At 44.1% G+C, this 26,699-nt stretch overlaps 1 protein-coding gene across 2 annotated transcripts in view; it reads right to left on the reverse strand.

Moving 5' to 3' along the window:
- Positions 1 to 26,699, reverse strand: part of OBSL1 (obscurin like cytoskeletal adaptor 1) — a 234,381-nt gene that overhangs the window by 131,875 nt on the left and 75,807 nt on the right. The window contains exons 7-10 of one of the 2 annotated variants that reach the window (XM_033947137.1): positions 16,221 to 16,496; positions 15,672 to 15,944; positions 3,215 to 3,490; positions 2,666 to 2,938 (exon numbers count right to left, since the gene is read on the reverse strand). In XM_033947137.1, the coding sequence (XP_033803028.1) occupies positions 2,666 to 2,938; positions 3,215 to 3,490; positions 15,672 to 15,944; positions 16,221 to 16,496 (1,098 nt within the window). The remainder of the gene's footprint in view (positions 1 to 2,665; positions 2,939 to 3,214; positions 3,491 to 15,671; positions 15,945 to 16,220; positions 16,497 to 26,699) is intronic. The other variant, XM_033947138.1, reaches the window with a different exon arrangement.

Genomic DNA, 26,699 nt, shown 5'->3' on the forward strand with positions numbered 1-26,699 from the left:
ATTAAAATTCATCTGCCATTTGAATGTCCAGTTTTCAAGTTTCTTAAAGTCTTCCTGCAATTTTTCACAGTTCATAGAAATATGACGGCAGATAAAGGCCAAATGGCCCATCTAGTCTGCCCATCCACTGTAAGCATTATCTCTTTCTCTCTCCGAGATATCCCACGCGCCTATCTCAGGCCCTCTTGAATTCAGAAACACTCCGCATGTTTTAACAACTTTCAATCGTTTTGGTCATCTGCAAATTTAATTACCTCATTTGTCATTACAATTTCCAAATATATTTATAAAAATGTCCCAGTACACTCCACTAAATGGCCATTTAACCCTACCCTCTATTTTCTTTCCAATAACCAGAACACAGGACCTACTAATAGTAGTAAAGCCATGCTGCCTCAAGTCCTGTAGACAATTTGATTCTAGAAACCTCACAATCTTCTGCTTTAGAAGTGTTTCATTAGTTTACTGACCACTGAGGTCAGACTAACAGGCCTATAATTCCCAACCCCCTTCATCTGCAGAGGGACCACATTTGCCTTTCTCTAGTCCTCCTGGACAACTCTAAAAAAGCATTGAAAAGGTCAGAAAATGGAGCTGCTGGTACTTCTCCGAATTCTTTGAATACCCTCAGATGTATCCCATTAGGACCCATCAATTTGTCTATTTTTAGTTTACATAGTCTTCTGTGAATTGGTCCTGGTCTACCACAAATCCATTCCCATTAGCATTTGTTGTCTGTGGTCCTATCCCTGGCCCTTCATCAATGAACACAGAACAGAAATAATTGTTAAGCAGTTCAGTTATCGGATGCTAGGGTCCACTTTGGGGGTTGGTACCCAAGAAAGGATCCGGGTGTCATTGTAGACAATACGATGAAACCTTCCGCCTACTGTATGGCGGTGATCAAAAAAGCAAACAGGTTGCTAGGAATTATTACAAAAGGGATGGTTAACAAGACTAAGAATGTCATAATGCCCCTGTATCGCTCCATGGTGCGACCTCATCTGGAGTATTGCATTCAGTTCTGGTGTCCTTATTTCAAGAAAGATATAGCGGCACTGAAAAGGTTCAAAGAAGAGCGACCAAGATAATAAAGGGGATGGAACTCCTCTCGTAAGAGGAAAGGCTAAAAAGTTTAGGGCTCTTCAGCTTGGAAAAGAGATGGCTGAGAGGAGATATGACTGAAGTCTACAAAATCCTGAGAGGAGCAGAACGGGTACAAGATCGATTTTTCACTCTGTCAAAAATTACAAAGACTAGGGGACACTCGATGAAATAGAAAGGAAATACTTTTAAAACCAATATTTTTTCACTCAGATAATAGTTAAGCTCTGGAATGTATTGCCAGAGGTTGTGGTAAGAGCAGATAGCGTAGCTGGTTTTAAGAAGGGTTTGGACAATTTCCTAGATGAAAAGTCCATAGTCTGTTATTGAGAAAGCCATGAGGGAAGCCACTGCTTGCCCTGGATCAGTAGCATGGAATGTTGCTACTCCTTGGGTTTTGGCTAGATACTAGGGACTTGGATTGGTCACCATGAGAACGGGCTACTGGGCTTGATAAACCATTGGTCTGACCCAGTAAGGCCATTCTTATGTTTTTATCCTCATCAACTTCTACATAATCTTCACCTTCAGACTTGCACCTCACAATCCCATTTTGGCACTTCCTCCTATCATTTGCATATCAAAAATATATCTTGTCCCCAGTTTTACTGTATTAACTGTTTCTTTTTTCCATTTGCCTCTTTGCCTTCCTTAAAGTAAAAGAATATCCCAAATCATAGTTACCAAAATGCTAGGGTCCACTTTGGGGGTTAGCTCCCAAGAAAAAGATTTGGGTGTCATTATAGACAATATGATGAAACCTTCCACCCAATGTGCAGTGGTAGTCAAAAAAGCAATCAAGATGCTAAGAATTATTAAAGGGATGATTAACAAGACTAAGAATATTATAATGCCTCTGTATCACTCCATAGTGCGACCTCACCTTGAGTATTGCGTTCAATTATGGTTGCCGTATCTCAAGAAAGATATAGCAGAACTAGAAAAGAAGATCGACCAAGATGATAAAGTGAATGGAACTCCTCTCGTATGTGGAAAGACTAAAAAGAGACGGCTAAGGGGAGATATGATTGAAGTCTACAAAATCCTGAGTGGAGTAGAACGGGTACAAGATCGATTTTTCACTCTGTCAAAAATTACAAAGACTAGGGGACACTCGATGAAATAGAAGGGAAATACTTTTAAAACTAATAGAAGGAAATATTTTTTCACCCAAAGAATAGTGAAGCTCCAGAATGCATTGCCAGAGGATGTGGTAAGAGCGGTTAATGTAGCTGGTTTTATGAAATGTTTGGACAATTTTTTGGAGGAATAATCCATAGTCTGCTGTTCAGACAGACATGGGGGAAGCAGGGAATGTTGCCAGGTACTAGTGATCTGGCTTGGCCACTGCGAAGGTGGGCTACTGGGCCTGATGGACCACTGGTCTGAATCAGTCAGACTATTCTTATATTCTGCTAGAATTTTTAGAATACTATTTAGGTCAGATATAACAGAAAAGCTCAAGATTAATAAACTGACCGAAGGCACTGGATTCCTCTCCTAAATCCCAATTTCCTGTGCAAAGTTCAGTAATAGTGAAGATGGTAGAGCCATGACTAACCTGTCACTTTCACAGTGTAGAAAACAGAATCGTCTCCCACGTCGCAGACAAACTCCCCTGAGTCTTGCATCTTGGCTGAGGGAATGATCAGCCTGTGATGGACTCCATCGCTCTCCACTCTCATGTCTTTGTTCGTCTCTACCTCCACGCCATCCTGGTACCAGTGCACCAGGACACCCGCTCGTGACAGCTCACAGCTCAGTACCACAGACTCCCCGGTCATGTATTCCTGTATGGCATCATCACTGGTATTCACGATTCTTACGGGTGGCTCTGCAAAAGTACAAACACACACAGGAAATGTGCAAACAAAGGTAACTCTTAGTAAATACCTATCTTAGCATAACCTGTTACAGCCAGGCTGGTACTGCCCAGAACCAGTCTGGCCGTGCCTGTGTTATTATTCATAGTCAAGTTGGCAGTACTCAGAATAAGTGAGGAGGACCAAGCTGATAAGTTAGAGAACTGTGAATGAAAGTATTCTGTGGCAGTAATGCGATTCTGTTTCCCTTTCTAAATAAACATCCACATGATCTACAGACTGTCTACCTGACACTTCAACTGTGAATGTCATTGTGTCATCAAGTGCATCACACTTGTACATCCCAGAGTCCTCGGGGCAAGGGCAGGAGATCAGCAGATTTCTCTTTTTGCCCTCAGACTGGATGGAAACAGTATCGCTTGGAAGCACTTCCTGCCCATCCCGGAACCAGTGAACCGGTGCCTCAGGACTGGAGACCTCACATTCCAGGAGCAAGGACTGGCCTGAGACGACGGTCTTTCTGCGCTCTTCTTCTGGGATCTGCATGATGCTGACCTGAGGGGCTAAAAGAAAGAGCCACTGTCACTGGCTGAAAGTGAGACCGACACTAAGAGACGTAATTCACAAGGACTGACTAAATGTAGCAGAAGCCATCGGTGGATGTAAACCAGACTGATGCCAAAGGATAAGCTTTACTGTGACTAATTGTAAGTTGACAGATGCCAACTGATTTGGTAAAATCTTTAAAAGGATTAGCCGTATCATTCTGGTGAAATAAAATGGACAGACCAAGGTGGTATTTTCTAGTCTGAAAATTTATTTACTGAGGCATGAGATTTCACGAAGCGCACTGGTCTTTGAAAGCTCATGCCTTAAACTGGTTAGCCTATAATGTGGAACCTGTCTCTTTCGAAAGAGTTTTGTTTACATCCAGGACCAGTATCTCAACTAACACCAAGAGATATGATTCACCATGACTAACTACAATTATGACTAACTGCATCCTACGTCAGGAAAGAGAGGCCGCTGACTTCTGGCAAGTGTATTAAAAGTGACATTTACCAAGGCTTATTTTTCTCATGGAAACAGATTAGGAAAATTTATAGGGCCTCAGAAGTTGAGGCCCTACACATAGGCTAAGTTTTAACTGCTACCTTTCCCTCCCCGTCACACTGCTTTCTGACATCCACAGCTGAATAGCAAACTAGAACTGAAAGCTCCCCTTCCCCTCACTTCCTGATTCATGCTGCTGTCTTCCCAGCTGGAAACAAATTTAAACCACACTTGGCGCCATAGACCTCAGCGTACTGCTAGCTCTTCCACTCTCTTTCTCCTCCCTCCTTCCAATACAGGAAATTACATCATGGGTGGGAGTGAGGAGAAGGAAGAGTGAGACTGGCAGAGTCGACAGTGTACCAAGGACTATGGCTTTCATATGATTTCATTTTGTTTTGAGTCAATGGCACAAATCAGGGAGTGAAGGGGAGGGAACAAAAGTTCATGAACTCTAGAAAGTAGTGGTCTAGGAGTGATTAATCAGGAAGGGATGGGGTGGAAGAGAGAGAGATATGGGGTGATGGTGGGGTGAGGGGAAGAAAGATGAATGATGCTGCATGAAGAGGGTGGGATACTTATGGGGCAGAGAAACAGGCTATGCTGGATGGAGGGGGAAGAGAGGGAAATGCTGGATTTAAGGGGATGAGAGACAGAAGGGCAATGTTGGGAAGGAAAAAGAAAGGGTGAGAAAGATAGAGGAGCAATGTTGGATGGGAAGAAGAAAGATAGAAGTGATATTGGATAGTGGGATGTGAGCGGGACAGAGGGGCAATATTGGGTGGAGGTAAGAGAGAGAGAGAGGAGAACCTGGATGGCTGGGTGAAGTGGTGGGAGAGAAGAGATCCAGTATGGCTGGGGTAGGGTATGAGGGCAGAGAGACAGACAGACAGACAGATAGAAAGAGAAGATGCTGTAGATAGCTGGGGTAGAGTGGGTGAGATGGGGAAAGGGAAGGGGGGAGATAGAGGGGTAGATCCTGGATTAATATGGTAGGGGCATGGGGGAGAGAGGAGATCTTTCATGGCTGGAGCAGGTGGCAGAGAAAGAAGAGATGCTGCATGGATGGGAGAAAAGAGAAAGAGACTAGATAGCAGATGCTGTATGGCTAGGGATAAGAGAGAAACACAGAAGGAACGTACTACATGGGGGAAAAAAAAGAGAGGGCCACAGAGATGCTGTATGGCTGTGGGGAGAGAGAAACATGAAGAGGAGATGCTGCATGGCAGGGAAAAGAGAGGGAGCAGGCAACAAAAGGGGAGAACCAACAGAGTTTGCAGTCAAGAATATGAAGACAAACCAAAACAAGAAAAACTGCAGACAGGCGTACAATGATGCAGGCAAAGTTTAGTAATAAAACATCACCTAAAGGCAAACGAACCAATGGACCCGACACGGTCCGTGTTTTGGAAAACACGCATTCATCAGGGGTCCCAAATGGAAAAAGAATCCGTTAAAACCGCAAAAGAGCTACGGAGAAAAGTCTGTGCATGTCTGACTGAGAGGAGATGCTGTATGGCTGTGGGGAGAGAGAAACATGAAGAGAAGATGCTGCATGGCAGGGAAAAGAGAGGGAGCAGGCAACAAAAGGGGAGAACCAACAGAGTTAAAAACATCACCTAAAGGCAAACGAACCAATGGACCCTACGCGGTCCGTGTTTTGGAAAACACGCATTCATCAGGGGTCCCAAATGGAAAAAGAATCCGTTAAAACCGCAAACAAGCTTTGCCTATGTAGAAAGAGCTACGGAGAAAAGTCTGTGCATGTCTGACTGAGAGGAGATGCTGTATGGCTGTGGGGAGAGAGAAACATGAAGAGGAGATGCTGCAAGGCAGGGAAAAGAGAGGGAGCAGGCAACAAAAGGGGAGAACCAACAGAGTTAAAAACATCACCTAAAGGCAAACGAACCAATGGACCCGACACGGTCCGTGTTTTGGAAAACACGCATTCATCAGGGGTCCCAAATGGAAAAAGAATCCGTTAAAACCGCAAACAAGCTTTGCCTATGTAGAAAGAGCTACGGAGAAAAGTCTGTGCATGTCTGACTGAGAGGAGATGCTGTATGGCTGTGGGGAGAGAGAAACATGAAGAGGAGATGCTGCAAGGCAGGGAAAAGAGAGGGAGCAGGCAACAAAAGGGGAGAACCAACAGAGTTAAAAACATCACCTAAAGGCAAACGAACCAATGGACCCGACACGGTCCGTGTTTTGGAAAACACGCATTCATCAGGGGTCCCAAATGGAAAAAGAATCCGTTAAAACCGCAAACAAGCTTTGCCTATGTAGAAAGAGCTACGGAGAAAAGTCTGTGCATGTCTGACTGAGAGGAGATGCTGCAAGGCAGGGAAAAGAGAGGGAAACATTTGTGAGAAATAAGAGAAGCAGAATGGAACGACCTGGGTGAAGGAAAAAGATGGATACTAAGAGGGGCATTTTCAAACATATGTCTAAGTCCGATTTGGACACATGGCACTAGATGTCCAAAGTTAGCAGTAATAAAATGCCTATTTTCATAAGGAAAACCACCACATGTCTATAATTTTTTTTTTTTTCCAAATCCTCTATCTGGACGTCCAGGCCATTGGGATGCCCAGAGCCTTAGGACATCTATCTTTATACCACATTTTCAACCAAAATTTCATCCAGGTCTCAAATGCCCAGGACTAGACCTTTGGCCATGGGAGGGGCCAGCATTGTGATGAACTGGCCACCCAGACATAGCAATAGAGCAGTGGGGCACCTTATAGGGCACTGCTGTGAACTTCACAAAAAGAGTGCCAGATAAACATCTCACCAGAATTCCCAAAACCCACTTTACTCACCTGTCTACAACCTCAATATGGCTGCAAGTGGCACCTATATGGCAGCAGAGGAGGGTTTTGGTGGGCACACATTTTCCACCATAAATGTAATGGTTAGAGTGGCTCATGGGCCTGGGCCCCCCTCTCTATGGTTCACTAGCCCACCCACTGGGCTATTTAAGTCACCTAGGCTTCCCCATACCATATGCTGCTGTTCTAGAGCCAGGTATGCACCTTTTTGTTCTAATGTTTGTGTGGTGGAAGGGGGTCGGTGAGCACTGGTGGAGTGGGGGGGGGGTGTCTTACCTTGATGTATGCAGTGGTAGTCTGGTCATTTTGGGCACCTTTGTGGTACTTAGACCCTTCTAAAACAGGTCTAGGTCCAAATGTATATTTTCCATCCAGGATGTCTTGCAAAATGTTTGATTATGGCTGCAAGATGTCCATGTCTAACCCACCCTTGAGACTGCCCAAAGCCCACACATAACACACCTCCACCATTCCCATCTCGTGCTCTGAATGTACAGAGGCTGGAATACTTTGCTAGAAGTCTAGAAAAATGATTTTGATTATTGGCACTTGGTCCTGGCGATTAGGATGCCCAAGTGCTGATTTAGGATGCTTTTTGGACGTTTATGTTTTTTGATTATGAGCCTGCAGGAATAAATAATATCTGAGTGGACAGAGAGTCCAAAATAGAAGAAAGCTGAATGGGAAAAATGAATGACAAAGATGGATGTGGTGGAAGAGGCAAAGAAAAGATGAGGAGAGAACAACATGAAACATGAATATGAGTTAAGAGAAGATAGGAAAAGAGTAACCAGAGACCTACACAATTAAGAAAACTGTTGTGTGGTTTTTAGTACCAGCTGCGGTGGTAACAACTACGGTTTTGTAAAAAGGGGCGGGGTTATTTTTAATTTAGGGTAAAATAATGTGGAAACTGTGTTGGTCCACATTAATGGAAAATAAAAGGACACCTTTTGATCAGACTATCCTAAACTGAGGAAGGAGTCTATGGCCCCTGAAAGCTAGTCAAAACAATTATTACATTAATCCAAAAAAAGGTATTCATTTATTTTCTATTTTAGTTTTATTTTTATATATTAATTTTTAATTTAGTGGGTAGACTGTATCAGATTTTAAAATTGACATCCCCTCTCTTTATTTTGTACAGTTCAGAAGGAAATATATCAGAGTCTGGCTTCTTGGGGTTTCAGTTTTGTCTACATCTTTCTTTTTTGAGTTTGTGGTTCCATATTCTACTTTTGGTGAGAGTTTGCCTGTGTTCTGCATTTGTTAAAGAGGCCAGTTATTCTGAGAGCATGAAATGTCCTGGTCTATTAATGTTCTAATGCCCACTGATATGTTTCCTAGGTAAGTCCTTGTTATATGACTTCTGGCAGAAGAGTTTCATAGGTCCTGCGTGACTAAGATTTTGTATTACTTCACAATAGGCCTAATACTAGATTTGGAATTTGGATTTAGATCATGCTGTTCTCAGCTAAAGTTACATTCTGATCTGAAGAAGGGTTGTCTTTGAAAGCTAATCAAAAATGCATTAACGCTGGGTTTTACTAAAACGCAGAAGAAAACCCTGTCAGTCAATGAATCAAAAGAGAAAAAATATGTATATTACATCAATTGATAGCCCTACTGAAACATAATGCATGAATGGGGCTATATAAACCTTTAAAGGAACCACTCCACTGATCTGGGAGGAGAAATTTTGGCAGGGAATGAGTTGATCGCAAGGATGTCTAAAAGACAGGATGATTGAAAATGAGACAAGATGTGTATGTAGATAAATTGAAAGCCCTATTGAAACAAAACCAATGAATAGGGTTCTAGAAATCTTTAAAGGTTCCGCTCCACTGAGCTGGGAGGAGGGATTTTGGCAGGGAGTGAGTTGATCGCAGGAGGGTGTAAAGTAGAGAGTTGCGCGGGGACAGAAATCCCACCCGTCCCCACCCGTCCCCGCCAAAATCCCACCCGTCCCCACCGTCCCTGTGAGGATTCCCTCCGTCCCCACCCGTCCCCGCGAGGAATCCCCTCTGTCCCCACCCGTCCCCGCGAGGAATCCCCTCCGTCACCATCCTTCCCTATAAACTTCAGAAATAGTTATTTTATTTAATTATGCTACTGAATTAAAGGCTCTGGTAGAGACCCATTTACAAATAAGCAAAGAGACTTTATTAATTTGGAAATATTAATTGGGAAGAATACATACTTTGTAAATGGGTTTCTACCAGAACCTCTAATGTAAATATAAAATATAAATACTCAGTTGATGAGAACCCACAAACTGTCAGCTGAGGACTTCCTTTGCAGTTGGCCGGGGGTCCCTTTTGCCAAGCTTGGCAGGCAGCAGTAGCGTCCTTGAGTCACAGATTCTGGCACCTCAGTGGCTCATGGATGTTGCCAGCGACTGCTGCGCTTGGTGGAGGGGAGTTCTGGCCATCTCTAGAGGAGGTCCTCTGCTGGCGGTGCTTGGGGATCCCCACCAGTCACAGCAAGGGTCAACAAGTACTTCAACACTGTAGAAATAAAACCAAAAATGCATTTCCTTTTCTTTTGAACACAAAACAAAGACATCTGCCATATACATTTCCCAAAGCTAACATATTTTAGTCAATAAATTCCATTTTTTACCTTCATTGTCTGGAGACTTATTTTTCCATAAAGTTGGTCCCAGTTTCTTTTTTCCGCTTTCCCATCTTCTGTAAATTCTTCTGTTGCTGTCCATTGGATTCCCCTACCATGGTCCAGCATTTATCTCTTTCTCATCTTTCGTGCCTGCCCACCAGCCCCATGCCCAACATTTCTCCTTCTATCACCCCTCTCCAACACTATGCCACATCTCTCCCTCCATTCCCTTCACCACTGTCCAATATTCCTCCCTCTTGCATCCCTTTCAATCTGTCCCATTGTTCCCTTGCCACATTTCTCACTCTCATCTTTTTCTTCCCTATCACATTCTGTACCTTCCTCCCTACGACCAAAAATTCTCCTCTTTCTTCCATTTGCCATATGTACACAACCATCTCTCATTGACACACCCACACCCAATTCTCTCTTTCTATTCCCTCCCCCACCTCAGCATCTCTTTCCCTCCCTTCCTCTCTCCCCAGTTCATGACTTCTGTGTCCAAAAATGCACTCCCTTCCACTACTTCATTCGAGTCCAGATAACAGCAGGGGTTGGAGGCAGCCTGCAGCAAGCCATATGTAGCCGACCCAGAAGTCTTCCCCCGAAGTCAGAGCTGACATCGGAGGGAAGGATTTGCATCAGTCTGGCGGTGGCTGAGGTGTCAGGTGGGAGGGGGTAGATACTGGATGTAGGAGGTGAGAGGAGACAGACTGTAGATAGAAATGGGAAGGGATCAGACACACTGGATGAAAGGGGAAAGATAAGACAAGCTAGAATGCCTGGGGAGAGAGAAAAAGACAGATGATGGATGTAAAGAAAAGGAGAGGGGAGGAAGACATTGAATGGAAAGGAAGAGAAGGGGAGGATACGGATGGAAGGGAGGAAAGAGAAAGATGGAGCAGACACTGAATAGAAGGGGGAGAAAGAGAAATGAAGCAGATACTGGGCTGAAAGGGGGGGGAAAGATGAGCAGATGCTGGATGGAAGGGGGAGAAAGAAGGGTGGATGATGGATGGGATGACAGAGGGGGCAGAAAGGAGGAAGAGAGGAGACAGATCAGATGCTGGGCAGAAGCAGCAGACAGAGGGGCAGATGCAGGATGGAAAGAGGAGGAGGGGCAGATGCTGGATGGAAAGGGACCTCAGGTCAGCATCTGAATGGCCGTGCAAGTTTACATGGGTCCAAATGGTGCCACACACTGCTAGACCCCCCCCCCCCCAGTCCATTGTGCTTTCTAGAAGCCAGTATTGTGGTGCAGCCTGGTCCCTGCTAGGTTTTCTCCCCCTAGATTGGGACAGACTGTGCTTTTGCCAGCAGAGGCAGAGTGGTGAGCCTGAACGATGGCGCAAACTAGCCCCCCTCCCCACCCCACCCCACCCCACAAGTGTCCTCCACCCAGAACAGGACCGAATCTGGGTTCCCAGTGGCTGAGCAGTGAGCCTACCAAGGCATCCCCTACCGAGAATGGAACCAACTCTGCATTCCCGGCCTTTATATGAGGGAGGTCTGGTGCCCCAGAGTAAGAAGACTTAGAGCAGGGGTGCCCACACTTTATGGGCTTGCGAGCTACTTTTATAATGACTAAGTCAAAATGATCTACCAACAATAAAATTTTAAAAAAACACAAAGCACAATGAAAGGCAGAGAAAATGTTAATTATTCATATTCCGGTTTTTTTCAAAGAGGTCACGGCAGATGACTCTATGCAATGTCACCTCGGTAACAAAATACAAAAATAGACAAATACACCCCCTCCCTTTTTACTAAACCACAATAGTAGGTTTTAGCACAGGGAGTTACGCTGAATGCCTCGCGCTGCTCTCAATGCTCATAGGCTCCCTGCGCTAAAAAACGATATTGCGGTTTAGTAAAAGGGAGCCATAGTGCAAAATATAGACAGCAGATATAAATTCTCAAAACAGACACATTTTGATCACTAAATTGAAAATAAAATCATTTTTCCTACCTTTGCTGTTTGGAGATTTCATGAGTCTCTGGTTGCACTTTCTTCTTCTGACTGTGCATCCAATCTTTCTTCCTTTCTTTCAGCCTCCTGTATGTTTCCTCTCCTCCAGACCTCATTCTCTCCCCCAACTTTTTCTTTCTGTCTCCCTGTTCCTCCTTCTTTCTGTTTCCCTGTCTGCCCCCTTTCTTTCTTTCTCCATGCCCTCCCCCAAGCCACTCGGTTTGCTGTCACCGCCATCGGGGAATAGCCCCCAAGCCACCGCTGTCCCAAGCTTACCAATCAGCAAGCAAGGCTTTCATCTGTGTACATGCTGAGCTCACTGCTCAGCATGGCTATTTCCCGCCGCGACGCCGGACTTGTAAGCTGCATGCCTGCATCGCCAGAATTTAGGTAGGCTGTTTTCATCCCCGTGGGAGTCCCGTGGGCCAGGGGGCATCCCCGTGGGAGTTCCATGAGCCAGGGGGGGAACCCCGTTCCCGTGCAGACCTCTAGTGTAAAGCCGGGTTGGGTGAAAACCCTGTGTGTGAGTCAATGAATAAAAAGAGAGAAGAAATGTATATTAGATCAAATGATAGCCCTAGTGAAACAGAATGAATGAATGGGGCTTAATAAACCTCTAAAAGTACCGCTCCAGTGAGCTGGGAGGAGGGATTTTGGCAGGCAGTGAGTTGATCGCAGGGAGGTGTAAAGCCGGGTTGGGTGAAAACCCTGTCAGTCAATAAATCAAAAGAGGGAGTAAGTGTATATTAAATCAAATGATAGCCCTACTGTGAAGAAATATTTTCTGGTGTCGCCATGAAATTTCCCACCCCTGATTTTCAGGGATCTTTAAGCCGGGTTGGGTGAAAATCCTGTCAGTCAATGAATCAAAAGAGAAAAAAATGTGTATATTAGATAAATTGATAGCCCTACTGAAACAGAATGAACGAATGGGGTTTGAGAAACCTTTAAAGGTACCGCTCCACTAAGCTGGGACGAGGGATTTTGGCAGGGAGTGAGTTGATCTTAAGGATGTGTAAAGCCGGGTTGAGTGAAAATCCTGTCAGTCAATGAATCAAACGGAGAAGACAATTTCCTGCTGGAAAAAGGGATAGAGGGGTATAGATAAAGGATTACTACACAGGTCCTGGACCTGTTGGGCCACCGCGTGAGCGGACTGCTGGGCACGATGGACCTCAGGTCTGACCCAGTGGAGGCATTGCTTATGTTTTTATGTTAACTTCTTATTGCGGGCCAGCTGAGGTAAATGCTTCAACACTCATAGGAATTGAATGAGTGTTGGAGCATTTATCTCACCAGCCCACAGTGAAGCTCTTCCATGGTTTAGAAAAAGGAGCCCTAACTTAGTCCAATAAAAAAGGTATCACCTTATTTCTTTTATGACCTTTAAAGATAAATTACAAATTACTAACAATAGCTCTGCAAGTTCATTTTTCAATTCTGTCAGCACTCTGGGATGTATACCTTCCAGTCCAGGTGATTTGCTACTGTTCAGTTTGTGAAATTGACCCATGACATCTTCTAGTGTTACATAGATTTGTATCAGTTTCTCTCACTCATCAGCATTGAATACCATTTGTGGCACCAGTATCTCCCCCACATCTTCCATGGTGAAGACCGAAGCAAAAAATTCATTTAATCTCTCCGCTATTGCCTTGTCTTCCCTGAGTGCCCCTTTTACCCCTCAGTCATCTAACAGTCCAACTGATTCTTTTCCCAGCTTCCTGCTTTTAATATACCTAAAAAAGTTTTTATTATGTGTTTTTGCTTCCAACACAATCTTCTTTTCAAGATCTCTCTTTGCCTTCCTTGTCAGCACTTTGCATTTGACTTGCCATTCCTTGTGCTCTTCCTAATTATTTTCAGTCAGATCCTTCTTTCACTTTCTGAAGGATTGAAGGCCCTCCTTAACATGTAATGCTATGTTTCCACCAATTTGATCCACTGTGATAACATTTGTACCCCAGTATCACAACATCCCATTGGCTATCTTCCATGTCTCAGAGATTCCTATTATACTGTATCTATCTTTTCATTTAGTACTTACTATACAGTACTGATATTCTGACATTTGTATACAGACATTTCAAACAATGTTTGCCATTCCTATTTACAACTTGCTCAGCAATTGACATGGATAATTTGCAATCTTTAAAATTGGCTGCTTTGTATTTAAGGAAACCTGGTAACATGGTCTACTGCTGTGAACCGCTTAGAACTCCCTGGGTATGGCGGTATACAAAATAAAATTATTATTATTACTGTGACCTATATTGCAATCTCACTATCAGGATGCTCTGTCTTCCCTATAATGATATCTTTTAAAGATACCTTGTTCTGAACCATGCTCTTTTGCGTGACTGTCAGCCTTCCACCAGTTTCTAGTTTAAAAGCTGCTCTATCTCCTTTTTAAATATTGACGGCAGCAGCTTGGTTCCACCCTGGTTAAGGAGGAGCCCATCTTTGCAGAATAGGCTCCCCCTTCCCCAGTATGTCGCTCAGTTCCTAACAAATCTAAACCCTCCTCACTGCACCATCACCTTATCCACACATTGAGACTCTGGAGCTCTGCCTGTCTCCTGCGCCTGGAACAGGGAGCACTTCTGAAAATGCTACCCTGGCAGTTCTGGTTTCTAGTCCTCTACCTAAGAGTCTAAAAGGGGTTTCCCGAACCCCTTTACTGCTTTTCCTGGATATTCAATGCCAGTTGCAGGAAATAGCCTGGCATTGGATATTTGGGTTAAAAACCGGTGGCAGGCAGTCAAAGTGGCTGACTATCGTGCTTGGATTTGAAGTTTGTACTGAGGCAATGGAGGGTCTAAGAGCTTAAGAAGCAGCAGCTAGATTTGAAATCTGGCTTCCCTGGTTCTCAACACAGCTAATGCTGATACTACGTAATTTACACAGGTTTGGTAATTCAACAAGAAACTATAGGGTAGCAGATCTGAGACTTGAGGCCATTTTGCAGCCAACCTAAATATAACTGCTCGCACGTCCAAAAGGAAGATGTTGGGCTGCTTGGCAGTTAAACTACCTACATATATTTCCAGAATACTGCGCAAATACTGTACTATTTTGGTGCATTATTTCAATTATTTTTGTCACATAATTCCCTGGAGTGTGTTCATTGTGTATAACGCCAACTAGGCTAGGGAGGAAACTGTGTTCAAAAGTACCCCCCACTGTCCCTTTACTGCTGACATAGGTGTCGCCACCAAAAGGATTTGAACTTAGCCCACCACATCCCATCCCACTCCAGTTCTGCCCTAGACCTACCCCACTTTAGTCTCCCCAGATGTCTGAGTCACCTATGGCCCTACAGACCTCATAGAACCCAACTCTGGTTGGGAGGGTAAGAGTTCGGATGAATTTATAAGAGGAGCCTGTCAGCCCTAGTATTGCTAGCAATCAGCAGTTTTGGTTGCCATAACCAATGTCAGCAAAGGCCTCTGGGAAATTATATCAATCTGATTCTGGTATGTGGATGCAGATAGACCCTGAGTGCTTATTCACAGAAAGCATCACATGCAGACTGTTTCAAACAGCCCTAAAAGACGGTTTCAATTAGCCCTGATTAAATCATGATATCTAGCCCAGTATTCTGCTACCAATAGTGGCCAATCCAGGTCATAACCCAGAGTAGCCAGATTCCATACTACTTATCCCAGGGCTTCCCCTACATATGTCTCAATAGTAGACTATGGACTTTTCCTCTAGGAGCTTCTGCAAACCTTTTTTTAAACTCAAATATGCTAATCGCCCTTACCACTTCATCTGATGGGGAGTTCCAAAGCTTAACTATTCATCAAATGAAAAAATATTTCCTCTGATTTCTTTGTAAAGGTATTTCCATGTAACTTCATTGAGTGTCCCCTAGTCTTTGTACTTTTATAAAAGAGTAAAAAAACCCAATTCACTTTATCCCCTCCCCCCCCATAAAATAGCGTGCCCAATACTCCCCTGACCGTCCTGGAAAGTCCATCCTCTCAGAATGCTTCATTATAAGTACAAATGTGGACACACTATCCCCCTCTTCTATTAAACTGTCTGGATCACCGTGCTATAAACTGCTAGCACAGTTTAATAGAAGAGGCCCTATGTTTAAACATGATTCTTAAAGTTAACCCATATTGAAGATATTGACTGAAAAGTTTATTTATTGACCTGAAACTTCAAGTATAGTTTTAATTTTCATCATGTCACCCAGAGACAGGATTTGCTGTCACTGACAACATAGGATAGGAGGTTCAGTACTGCTAACCCCAATTTCCTGACCTGTCACTTTCACAGTGTAGAAAACAGAATCGTCTCCCACGTCGCAGACAAACTCCCCTGAGTCTTGCATCTTGGCTGAGGGAATGATCAGCCTGTGATGGACTCCATCGCTCTCCACTCTCATGTCTTTGTTCGTCTCTACCTCCACGCCATCCTGGTACCAGTGCACCAGGACACCCGCTCGTGACAGCTCACAGCTCAGTACCACAGACTCCCCGGTCATGTATTCCTGTATGGCATCATCACTGGTATTCACGATTCTTACGGGTGGCTCTGCAAAAGTACAAACACACACAGGAAATGTGCAAACAAAGGTAACTCTTAGTAAATACCTATCTTAGCATAACCTGTTACAGCCAGGCTGGTACTGCCCAGAACCAGTCTGGCCGTGCCTGTGTTATTATTCATAGTCAAGTTGGCAGTACTCAGAATAAGTGAGGAGGACCAAGCTGATAAGTTAGAGAACTGTGAATGAAAGTATTCTGTGGCAGTAATGCGATTCTGTTTCCCTTTCTAAATAAACATCCACATGATCTACAGACTGTCTACCTGACACTTCAACTGTGAATGTCATTGTGTCATCAAGTGCATCACACTTGTACATCCCAGAGTCCTCGGGGCAAGGGCAGGAGATCAGCAGATTTCTCTTTTTGCCCTCAGACTGGATGGAAACAGTATCGCTTGGAAGCACTTCCTGCCCATCCCGGAACCAGTGAACCGGTGCCTCAGGACTGGAGACCTCACATTCCAGGAGCAAGGACTGGCCTGAGACGACGGTCTTTCTGCGCTCTTCTTCTGGGATCTGCATGATGCTGACCTGAGGGGCTAAAAGAAAGAGCCACTGTCACTGGCTGAAAGTGAGACCGACACTAAGAGACGTAATTCACAAGGACTGACTAAATGTAGCAGAAGCCATCAGTGGATGTAAACCAGACTGATGCCAAAGGATAAGCTTTACTGTGACTAATTGTAAGTTGACAGATGCCAACTGATTTGGTAAAATCTTTAAAAGGATTAGCCGTATCAGTCTGGTGAAATAAAATGGGCAGACCAAGGTGGTATCTTCTAGACTGACCCATTTATTTATTGAGACACGCACTCACGCACAGGAAAAGTGCAAATGAGAAGCACAACAGCGAGTGGCCCAAACGCATGTTTCAAGCTCAGTCTCTGCATCATGATACACAGCAGAAACTGTTGCAAAATCAACTGAATTCATCCTCACTCACAACTACCTACAAACCAACACCTTCAGGCACCAGAATGGCATCTGAGTTCATTTTTAAACAGTTACCACAAGAGCTGTCAAATATTACTACTAATCATTTCTATAGACATACGCAGCATTGTACATGAAAACACAGAAGAGAAAGTTCCTGCTCACAAGAGCTTATGATGTAGACAAGAAGGTGCATGAATACACAGTGCTCAGGTGAGGGAATGATGAGACAGTCTTGGAGTTTGGAAGTGGGCTTTGAGTCTGGATTTGAAGACTGCCAGAGAATTGAGTCAGGCAGTTTGTTTCAGGTATATAATGCAGCAAGAACCGAGTCTTGAGTTTGCCATAGAAGAGAAGGGTACAGATAAGAGAGAATTACCTGAAGAGCAGAGAGGGGGGGGAGGGGGGGAGGCTTCATATCATTTATTTATATAAGAAGCCAAGAACATTCAGATTGTGTGGGTTAGGAAGTGTTATAAATGACAAAATGAATAAATAATTTGAACTGAAGGCGAAGAGAACCTGACACATTTCCACAACTTCAGCGCATCCTGTCCCACAGTCAAGCTCAAAATGAACTACTCCAAGAAAAATAAAATTGCCCACCTGTAACAGGACTGAAATCCTCCCCTAAGGGTGATGGAAATGGTAGAGCTCTGAAAGCAGATTTTGTTAGAAATCTTTGGGTAGACTCACCTGAAATGCAAGCCTCTTGTGACTCACCTCTTCAGTCCACTGCTAGCCAGATTTTCCAATTGGAAAATCCAGACCCCCCTAATCCCACCCTCAGTCCTACCCTAGCCCCGCCCCCGCTGCCTGCTCTGCGCATGCGCAGATTTCTTCCCTGCCTGATGTGATTTTAGGACAAAGTGCCAGGTTATGAAAAGCCGTCCGGATCCCCAGACATGTCTGGTAACCCTAGCTAGAGGTATTCATCCTAAGAGTTACCATACTGGTACAGACTGAAGGTCCATCTAGTCCAGGATCCTGTTTCCAAAAGTGTCCAACCCAGTTCACCTTGTACCTTGCAAGATCCGAAGGACAAGCAGGCAGCATCATCCACAGAGCCCAGTACGGACAATGGTAAAAGTGCATTGACGCATCGCCACAACTTGCTCTTCCGCCCAACATCGGCTCACGGTACCTCAGTTCTTGGTTTTCTGTGGAGCACATTGCCTTCCTATCACTGTTTTCTATTTCTTTGCCCTTCAACTTTATTTTCCTTTGTTTTCTTATGTCATGTTCTTCTTTGGTCTGTAAAAAAAATAAAAAAAATAAAATTTTTTGTTTTTTATACCTCAGTTGGTACTTTCAGCCCTCTTTTTTCTACTTCGGCATTTTTCATTGAGTCTTTTGACTTCGCAGCCAAGATTTTCCCATCCATGTCTAAACCTTTGAGAGGTTTCAAAAAGTGCTGTTGGTGCCAGAACCCTATTTCAATCACTGTCCTGTACAGTTGGTGCTTACAGTGTTTGGGGCTTGAGCACTGAGTAGACACTTGTACTCATTGTTCTACACTACAGAAATGCTCATTAAAGACTCGACATATCCAGCAGGAGAAGCTGTTTGGCTCGACCATGGACTCTAGTGACAAATTCAAGCCATTGGTACTGGTGGTATCAGCATTGACATCGGAAGTTGTTCCTCCATTGGGCAAGCCCACTAAGAAGCCATCCTCCTCCCAACAAGTGTTGTAGGCCTCTACAGCATCGAGCCCCTCAATGCAGGCCAAGCGTCGATGCCATTGATCTCCTTACAGTGCAGGCTGTGTCTCCTACGGTGCATCCTCATCGAGGTCTCCCATCCCTCGACCTCCTATAGACCAATTGTACCGGTTGTTGAGCCAAGAGTCCTAGTATAATTCTTCAGAGTTTTTCTAGAGGGAGCTCGGTGACCTTTTTAAGTTGCATCGGCACTGGTGCTTACATCAACTCCCTTGGTACTGGCTCAGCCTGAACGTAGCACTTCGAGGCCATATGGTACTGATTTCAGGTCTGCATCAATGCAGCGCCACTCTACATCATAGCATCGACACTGCATTACAGTATCGACACTCTGCATTGAAGCAGCTACTGGGTCAGACCAGTGGTCCATCGAGCCCAGCAGTCCGCTCACACGGCGGCCCTTAGGTCAAAGACCAGTACCCTATTTCAGTCTAGCCTTACCTTGCGTATGTTCTATTCCAGTATCAACGAACATCGATATCACATGCTTCTAGATCCAAAAGATCACTGCGTCACTCATCATCATCATCGGATCGGTACTGACATCATTGAAGAAGCTCTTCTTGACGCTCTCATACTCATCAGTCTCAACTTAGAAAATCTTTGTCCTACAAAGAATCTCCTGGGGTACAAGAAGTTGATTCTAACTTGTCTCATCACAATACTGATACCGAGTATGAGCCTATATTGTCTGCTCTGGAATCTTATGGTATCCCTTCAGAGCCATCTCCTCCTCCTCCTAGAAGAAGATCTTCTCCAGAGGAACTTTCATTTACCAAGTATGTCAGACAGTTGGGGAAATTGGAGGCAGACATTGAGCCCAGGGCAGAGCTTCTTGATGTTTTGAATTACGATGAGCCTCCTGAAGAGCTTCATAAGTTGCCTCTACACAATCTCCTCAAAGAGGTAAGAACATAAGAAGTTGCCTCCGCTGGGTCAGACCAGGGGTCCATCGCGCCCAGCAGTATGCTCCCGCGGCGGCCCATCAGGTCTATGACCTGTAAGTGATCCTTTGACTAAAACCTTTCAATTCCCATTATTCTTCTATCTATACCCTTTTATGATCCTATCTCTACCTTTGTCTATATCCCTCAATCCCCGTATCCTTCAGGAACTTGTCCAATTCCTCTTTGAATCCCCTTAATGTACTCTGTCCTATCACAACCTCCGGAAGCGCATTCCAGGTGTCCACCACCCTCTGAGTGAAGAAAAATTTCCTAGCATTGGATCTAAACCTGTCCCCTTTCAATTTCTCCGAGTGCCCCCTTGTTCTTGTAGTTCCCAATAGGCTGAAGAATCTGTCCCTTTCCACTTTCTCTATGCCCTTCATGATCTTATAAGACTCTATCATGTCTCTGCTTTTCCAGGGTGTAGAGCCCAGCCTTTCTAGCCTCTCAGCGTATGAAAGGTTTTCCATACCCTTTATCATTCTTGTCACTCTTCTCTGAACCCTCTCAAGTATCTCCATGTCCTTCTTCAGGTACGGCGACAAATATTGGACACAGTACTCCAGATGCGGTCGAACCATCACACGATACAGTGGCATGATGTCTTCCTTCGTTCTGGTTGTAATACCCTTCTTAATAATACCCAACATTCTGATTGCCTTCTTTGAGGCTGCTGCGCATTATGCCGTTGACTTCATTGTTGTGTCCACCAGCACACCCAAGTCTTTTTCAAGGTTATTTCCCTCTAGTACTAATCCCCCCATTTGGTAGCTGAACATCGGGTTCTTTTTCCCTATATGAATGACCTTGAATTTCCCTACATTGAAGCTCAACTGCCATTTATTCGCCCACTCCTCCAGTTTGTTCAGGTCCCTTTGTAGGTCCTCACATTCTTCCACAGTTCTTTTGTGTTCAATCTTTTTTATTAAATTTTTCCAAATAGAAAAGGAATAACAAACAGCAAAAAGAATACACCAAGATGCAGAAATGTAACATCAGTGGAAAATATACATCAATTATCACAGAATGAGAACATAGGATATGAGTTAACACATGTCTATAATAGAAGCCCAAGTCTGATTAAAACCAGATATATTTCCAGATTTCTCTGCAGCTACTTTTTCAAATTTGGCAGAAAGGCAGACTAAATTCCACCAGAAATGTACTGTTAACGATGAGAAATCTTTCCAATTGGACAGAATTGATTTATGAGCTATCTGAAGTAAACAATACAGTAAGCGTGATTGATATTTATCTAAGACATCAGGTAAAGCATGAGCACCAAATACAGTTGCAGCATATGAAAGAGGAGATGTGATAGGTAAGTATTTACAAATAATCCCCCAAACTTCAGACCAGAACATGTACACTAAAGGGCAATGATAGAACATGTGAGCTAAAGTGCCCACTTCTAAGGTGCACGACCAACATTTGTTAGTGTGTTTCACATCTATTAGTGAAAGCTTATGTGGGGTCCAATAGGCCCTGTGCATAAAGAAGAATGATTGCTGTATCATGGACGAGGATTTGAGGGAGCGTCTCAATGAATTCCAAACCAATTTCCAGGTAGAAGGCTCAAAAGTAATATGAGCAGAGTCCTCCCACGTCGACTGGAGAGATAGACAAGACGTAAATTTATAATCCCGGAGGATATGGTACCACGATGATGCTTCTTTCTTTGCTCCACAAAACTTAGAACACCAAAGTAAAATAGATGGAGATGATGACGATATTGGATGGAGCTTTAAAAGGAGTGATAGACAGTGATGAAGTTGTAGCCAACGATAATGATAGGTAGCAGGTAGATGATATGTAGTAGCCAGGCATGAGAATGGCAACAAGGTAGAGTTCTCCATCACTTGAGCGAAGGACCAAATGTCTCGTTTGATCCATGACTTCCACTCTATATGTTGTCCCTGGATTTTAACCAAAGGATTATTCCATACAGAAGATAATGAAGACGAATTCCATGACAGGTCCGCACATTTGTCAACAGCCCGCATTGCAGTACCAGTGGAAGCCAGAATGATATTACCATCTATAATGTGATTTGGAGCCATGAAGGAAATATGTTTTAAGCACTGAGTAGAGTGTAAACTAGTTTCAAAGGAGAGCCAAGGCGGTGGTGATTCGTTTGGTGGAGAGGCCAACCATCTGGATCCTTGGCGAGCAAGAAAGGCTAGATGATACTCGTATAAGCTCGGAAAGTTCACACCACCATTCTCCTTAGAGGCCTTGAGTTTCTTCAGGGCAATACGAGGAGGTTTACGTAGCCACAGAAAAGCAACCATGATGGATTCCAATTTGGCGTAAATCTTAGAGTCCAATAAAAAAGGAATCATAGAGAGGATATAGTTGAGTTTAGGAGTCAAAATCATCTTGATGGTATCCAGACGACCCCACCACGAGAGCTTAAGCGGGGACCATCGTTCAGTCAAAGAGGTAGCAATCTGTAACATCAAGTCAGAATTAAATTCCCGGGTATCCTCGAGTGAAGGACCAAAAAGGATCCCCAAATATCTCATTTTCTGAGAAGCCGGTTGCAGTTGAAGGCTTCTAAAAGAGTCATGATCAACCAAGTCATTAAGAGGCATTATCTCAGTCTTGGAGATATTAAGTTTATATCCAGAAATTCGTGAGTATCTGTCCAGCAATGAAAACAGATGTGGTAAAGATGCAGGATCAACATATAACAGAACATCATCTGCATAAGCGGACAGTTTCACATGAAAGTCACCACTAATAAATCCTTGAATGGAAGATGCAGATCTGATGGCAATAAGGAGTGGTTCCAGCGCGATGTTAAACAGCAGTGGGGACAGAGGGCATCCTTGTCTGGTACCCCGAGTAGGTCGGAAGGGAGTGGAAGTCAAGTCATTGATGCGCAGGGTGGTGGAAGGGCACATGTACAGTACCCGCACCATGTTTATAAATGCAGACGGAAGCCCAAACCATTTCAAGGCAGCAAATACAAAAGGCCACTCTATGCGATCGAAGGCCTTCTCGGCATCTAGTGCAACCGCTAGAAGAGGCTTAGTAGAAAATTGGGCTTGGTGAATAATATGAGCAAACAATCTAGTGTTGTCTGAAGAGAGACGACCACTCATAAAACCAGTTTGATCAGGGTGGATGATCGTATGAAGAACAGATTGCAATCTGATAGCCAAAATTTTAGCAAATATCTTCGCATCAGTGTTGATCAATGATAAGGGACGATAATTGGAGACACACAGTGGATTTTTATCCTGTTTTAACAGGACGATGATGGTTGCTTCCGTAAATGTGCCTTTCACTTGACCAGAATCAATCAGATAAAGATACAACTGCAATAGTATAGGAGTAAGCAGATCCTGGAATGCAAGATAAAATTCAGTGGTGAGACCGTCAGGGCCAGGGGCCTTCTTTTTCGCCATGGAAAGCAGAGCTTCAGCAATCTGAGATTGAGACAGCGGAGCAGAAAGGAGATCAGATTGACCCTCCAGCAGCGTGTTGTGAGGCAGAGCGTCCAAAAAAGGATCAATAGCAGAAGTATCAGGAGACTCTGATGAGTAGAGAGTGGTATAGAAACTTTGAAACTGTGCGCAGATATCAGTATTGTTGAGCCACAATCTACCATTGTCATCTTGAATAGCCGGAATCATAGTTTTTTCAGATTTGATCTTAACATATTCAGCTAACTGATGACCACACTTGTTAATATTAGCATAGTAATAAGCTGATTTCATGAACACGTCTCTGGCAGCTGAGGAACTGAGCAACAAATTGTATTCAAATCTCAAGTCACGCAGAGATTTCAGGAGTACCTGATCGTTAGGACAGGATTTATGAAGGTCTTCAGCCGCACGTAGTTTCTGCAAGAGACCAGTTTCACGTTCCAGGAGAGACTTTTTCTTTTTTGCTGAGTAGGAGATTATCAATCCCCTAATATAGGCTTTGAAGCAATCCCAGGTAGTAGTCCAGCACGTATCTTCCGGTAGATTGAAGTCAAAAAATTCTTTGATGGCACCTCGCATTAAGGAAACAAAACTGTCATCCGAAAGTAGACAAGAGTTAAAGCGCCATGTCCTCTTATTTATGGGTGCTCCTATATCAACAAAAGATAAAAAAATGGGAGCATGATCAGATACTGAAATTTCTCCAATGGTGGCTGAGTCAACCTTGGACATAAGATTGAAACTAATCAAGAAAAAGTCTATGCGTGAGTAAGATGCGTGTGGTGCTGAGAAAAAAGTGTAGTCCAATTCTCCAGAATGTAATGTTCTCCATGGATCTCCAAGCTTCAGATGTTCCAGCAGTTCTTGGAGTTTGAACCAGGACCTCGATTTACGATAAGGGACAGACGACTTCCTGTCTAGGAGAGGGTTCAAAATCAGGTTAAAGTCTCCACCCAATATATAGTGTGATCCACAAGAGGAGGAGATAATATCTGCAATGTCATCAAAGAATGTAGGGAGATCCACATTAGGTGCATATATGTTTACAATGCTGATTGGTAGGTTATTAATAGTCACATGAGCAATCAGCCACCTGCCATCTCTATCAGTGACGTGAGAGGTGATTGATAAGTCAGCACGTCTACGAAGAAAGGTAACCACCCCTCCCTTCTTGTGCACTGCAGCAGAGAATAACACCGGGTAAAACCCTTTTAATGAGAGCTTAGGAGAGTCTTGCATAGATAAATGGGTCTCTTGAAGCAAAACTATATCAGGAGCATAACTTTCAATGTACTTCAGAATCTTAACTCTTTTCACAGGGTTATTAAGACCCTTAACATTGAGGGATAGACAGCTTATAGGCATGTGGTGAATGGGAACAAGACACTAAAAGTATAGTATGAAAAGCAATAAAAACATGATAGCAATTGCAAGAAAATGTAGCATCAGAAGTATAAACCTGTGATAATAAAATAAGAAGCAAAGTACAGACTGCATCAGTGTAAGGAGCTAGCAAACGTGCTAGCATAATCTATGGGTAAGTGAGTGGCACATAGAGACCAGCGAACTAACTGCAACGGAGGCAGATCAATAATAATCAGAACAAACATCATTATCAATTATTCATATGAAAATCTGTCAATGCCAACAGACAACAGAAAGAAACAGACATCAGAGTGAGACATTGAATAAGACATATTCACAGTCAGATTTTATCAATAGAAGAAGGCTGAATAGATTCCAGGAACTCCGCCAGGACAGCAGGATCAGAGTAATCAGTGGTTTTGTTGTTGTATGTCACTCTCATGCGAGCTGGAAAAAGAATGCCATATTTTGCGCCAATATCTTTTAATTTAGGTCTATACGCAAGGAATTGTTTGCGTCTTTTAGCAGACTCTTTTGCTAAATCGGGGACAAAAAGCAGCTTGGAGCCTTCAAATGTGATCGGACCATGGAGTTTGGCATGTTGCATGATGAGCATGGTCTGGCTGTGGCGCAGCATGGTCACAACTATCGGCCTGGGAAACTTGGTGAGTTGGTGGCGCTGATGTGGCACGCGGAAAGCGCTATCAATTTCAAGCTTTGTAGAATCCTGTAGTTTAAGGATTTGTGGCAATAGTGCACCCAGGAACTCAGCTATATCACAAGCTTCTCTTCCCTCAGCAAGACCGAGGAGACGAAAACCGTTCCGCCGGGCCTTGTTGTCGGCGTCTTCAAGGGCCCTCTCTAGCAGGGTCACACGTGCTGCCTGGCGTCTCAACAATTTGAGCGACTCATCCGTCGCAGCTGCCTTCGATTCCAGAGTATCAATGCGGGTAAGAGCTTTGGCGAATTCGCCGTTGAGATTGCTAAGATCTTCTTTTATCTCGGCAATGTCCTGCTTGGTGTCAGTGAGGAGCTCGCGAATGCCGCGGAGCTCAGCCAAAATGGCGGACGATTCATCGTCCGACTTACCAGCGCTTTGTTTTAGCGGGGAGGTGGGCTCAGCGTTCTTCCGCTTGCTGGGTTTGGTGGCAGACATGTTCGGACGTCGGCGAATGCAAAAAAAAAAGAAATACAAAAAAGAAAAGATGATGTTTGTTCGAGGCACAAGCACGAGGTCTCCGGAGCCAGAACGCTAGGCTGCCATACGTGCACGCGCCCACTAGCGCCCCCCTCTTCCACAGTTCTAACCCTGCTACAGAGTTTAGTGTCATCCGCAAATTTTATAACTTCACATTTCGTCCCCGTTTCTAGGTCATTAATAAATACATTGAAAAGCAGCGGTCCAAGTACTGACCCCTGCGGAACTCCGCTCATGACCCTCCTCCAGTTCGAGTAGTGGCCCTTCACTCCAACCCTTTGCTTCCTGCCTGCCAACCAGTGTTTAACCCATCTGTGTACATCCCCTTCCATCCCGTGGTTCCACAGCTTCCTAAGCAGCCGCTCATGGGGTACCTTGTCAAAGGCCTTTTGGAAGTCGAGATAAACGATGTCTATGGGTTCCCCGTGGTCCATCTGACTGTTTATCCCCTCAAAGAAGTGCAGTAAGTTTGTTAAGCACGATCTTCCTTTGCAGAAGCCATGTTGGCTCTCTTTCATTAGTCCATTTCTTTCAATGTGCTCACAGATGCTGTCCTTTATCAGTGCTTCTACCATCTTGCCCGGAACCGATGTCAAACTTACCGGCATGTAGTTTCCCGGGTTACCTCTCGATCCCTTTTTAAAGATAGGTGTAACATTTGCTATCTTCCAGTCCTCCGTGACCTCGCCAGTTTTCAAGGATAGGTTGCAAACTCGTTGGAGTATTTCCGCTATTTCATTTCTTAGTTCTTTTAGTACCCTTGGGTGGATTCCGTCTGGGCCTGGTGATTTGCCACTTTTCAATCTATCTATCTGTTGGAGGACATCCTCATGGCTCACCTCTATTGTCGACAGTTTTTCATCCTGGTCTCCATTGAAGATCTCTTTGGGTTCTGGTACACTGGATGTGTCCTCGCTTGTGAAGACTGATGAGAAGAACTTGTTTAACCTATCAGTTATCTCTTTTTCCTCCTTTATCACTCCCTTTCTGTCTCCATCATCCAACGGTCCTTCTTCCTCCCTCGCCGGTTGCTTCCCTTTAACATATTTGAAGAACGATTTGAAATTTTTTGCCTCCCCAGCTAGTCTTTCTTCGTATTCCCTTTTCGCTCTCCTAACCATTCGATGACATTCTTTTTGGC

This window comes from Geotrypetes seraphini, chromosome 5 (assembly GCF_902459505.1).
Source record: "Geotrypetes seraphini chromosome 5, aGeoSer1.1, whole genome shotgun sequence".
NCBI classification, from domain to species: Eukaryota; Metazoa; Chordata; class Amphibia; order Gymnophiona; family Dermophiidae; genus Geotrypetes; species Geotrypetes seraphini.